Below are 2500 nucleotides of genomic sequence, written 5' to 3'. Positions count from 1 at the left end.
GGATGTGTGAAAGTAAATTATCGAAGAGTTTCGGACTCGTTAGGGGGGAAGTGTCGGCTGCAGAGCTGCTGTCTGCTGAGAATATCTTGAAAACAGTTGACGTTCGGCAGTCGTTGCGTTAAGTTGTACCGCCTCCGTCTCGAAACTCGTCAGTGAATTGTTTGACAGATTTCATTCGGTATTCAAATAATTTGAGTGATTTTAAAACCAATTGATTTATTTCATCTTGAGGAATCACCGTCAGTTTCGACTAAAAGAAGATAACGCCAAAACTGGCGATTTCATCGCTGTCGAAAAGTGATCGTAGTTAAGAGCTGAAAAAAAAGTTGGGGGCGAATAGCGATGAACATATAATTCTCGCTGGTGTTTCGAAGGAAACTTTAACCCGTCATTAATTCATCACCGTAACGAAGCAAAAGTTATGGACAGACCTGAATGAAATCCTTGCCTCAAGACCCGGTGACCTAGTGACTTGAAACTTGTTCAGCTGGTGTTCAAAACCTCTGCGACGCTCTACAGTGTCTCGCTCAGATCCAAATTGATTAAGTTCTTCATATTTTGTTATCAAAGCGATGCCGTCATCATCCAGTCATCTGAAGAGGCTGAATATGTTCAGCATGAATAACAAACTCATTGGATGGTTACGTCATGTTATGACTGCCATATCAATCATCGTTTTTGTAAGTATAGGCCTAAATATTTATAATTTTTGATCTTTTTAAGTAGATATTCATGTGCTTGGCCGACAATGTTGATTCTCATAAATCATGCTCAGGATCGTACTTCTAAGGCTGTTAAAAACTTTCGCTGATTCTTTTAAAGTAAGGTAGGCCTATGTCAATTTTATTGAAAAAGTGTTAGGCCTATTTTATATTTCTACACCAAAATAAACATATGCTGTTTCCATCTGGGTCCTTGGTAAATATATTTATTCTATTTGTTCGACAATATCAAATTAATTTAATTCTGTATTTTGGATAATAAATTTCCGTAGTTTTGTTACTGAACATAAGTCGCCAAGGCAAACCCATAGTATTTATTGTGTTAAAATGGTAAAACTCTCAACATTAAGACTAAACATTGTCTTAATGTAATGATAAGTTTACAAGATAAAACCTTTGTTATTTTATAGATCTAAACTACCATTAGCTTATTTTCTTATATATCATACCACGATATAGACCTGTTATTTCATGTTAGGCCTAAAAAACTAACAAGGATCTGGAGTATTTCATATATGAAAGACATGTTCCCTATCATAACAACTAAATTTATAAACTCCAAGAGCAACATGTTATAGTATTCCATAGCCTACATGAGAGATTGTTCGTTAGTTGGTTTCCTGGGTGACAAATCCATTACATACAGATGAATAAAAGATATTAATACGGACATTAAAAGGTCACGCTGAAAGCCTTAACAAAGAATTATTATTATTATTATTATTATTATTATTGATCTTTTAATGAAGCGAGAAGGTTGGCTAAGGCACCAGCCACCCAGTGAGACACTGCTGATAGAGAGATAGCGGGTTCATTTATAGGCCAGATAATACTACATTGGATCTCTCTCTCTCTCTCTCTCTCTCTCTCTCTCTCTCCTCTCTCTCTCTCTCTCTGGTTACGGCTCCTTTTCCTTTGCTTGCACATTCACGGAAGAGTTTTGCATAATATTATTTTTTAGTTTAGACATTGTCCCCTTCTCTCATACACCTGATAATATTAAGATGGCCGAAAAATTCTACTTCGCTCATGAGGTTAACTACTGCACTGTAATTGTTCACGAAGTGGCTACTTTCCTCATGGTAAGGATAGAAGAAACTCTTTAGCTATAGTAAGCAGATATAGGAGGACACTCCAAAATCACACCATTGTTCTATAGTCTTGGGTAGTACCTTAACCTCTGTACCATGGTCTTTCACTGTCTTGGGTTAGAATTCTCTTGCTTGAAGGTACACTCATGCACATTATTCTATCCGTTACTTTGCTTCCTCTCCTCACTCGGCTATTTTCCCTGTTGGAGCCCACGAGCTTATAGCATCCTGATTTTCTAACTAGGACTCCCCCCCCCACTCTCTCTCTCTCTCTCTCTCTCTCTCTCTCTCTCTCTGTTTATATATATATATATATATATATATATATATATATATATATATATATATATATATATATAATATATATATATATGCTGAAAAGGTACCTCAATGATAAAAGACGAGCATAACATGTGTATTTATGTTAATTATTCAGCAGACTTTATAGCTTTTGTCCTTCATGTGATTTTTTTTAATGACCAAGTTCACATGCAATGGACGAACACTTTAGAATTTGCTATGTAATTTAAAAAGAAAATACACATTTCTCTACTCGTCTTTTATTACTTGGAAAATTTGTAGCATAATAATGAAGTACGACACTGTACTAATTTGCATCCTTTTATATATATATATATATATATATATATATATATATATATATATATATATATATATATATATATA

General features: G+C 34.6%; 1 protein-coding gene across 1 annotated transcript in view; it reads left to right on the top strand.

Annotated features, from left to right (window-relative positions):
• Positions 1 to 85: 85 nt before the first annotated feature.
• The window catches only part of LOC137621596 (23 kDa integral membrane protein-like), a 48725-nt gene continuing 46310 nt past the window's right edge, over positions 86 to 2500 (top strand). Inside the window, exon 1 of the mRNA XM_068352008.1 lies at positions 86 to 680. Within this exon, the coding sequence (XP_068208109.1) occupies positions 573 to 680 (108 nt within the window). The 5' untranslated portion in view covers positions 86 to 572. The remainder of the gene's footprint in view (positions 681 to 2500) is intronic.

The sequence above is a fragment of the Palaemon carinicauda genome, chromosome 28, assembly GCF_036898095.1.
Source record: "Palaemon carinicauda isolate YSFRI2023 chromosome 28, ASM3689809v2, whole genome shotgun sequence".
NCBI classification, from domain to species: Eukaryota; Metazoa; Arthropoda; class Malacostraca; order Decapoda; family Palaemonidae; genus Palaemon; species Palaemon carinicauda.
Note: the sequence above shows the minus strand (reverse complement) of the source record. Positions and strands in the feature narration are given on the sequence as shown.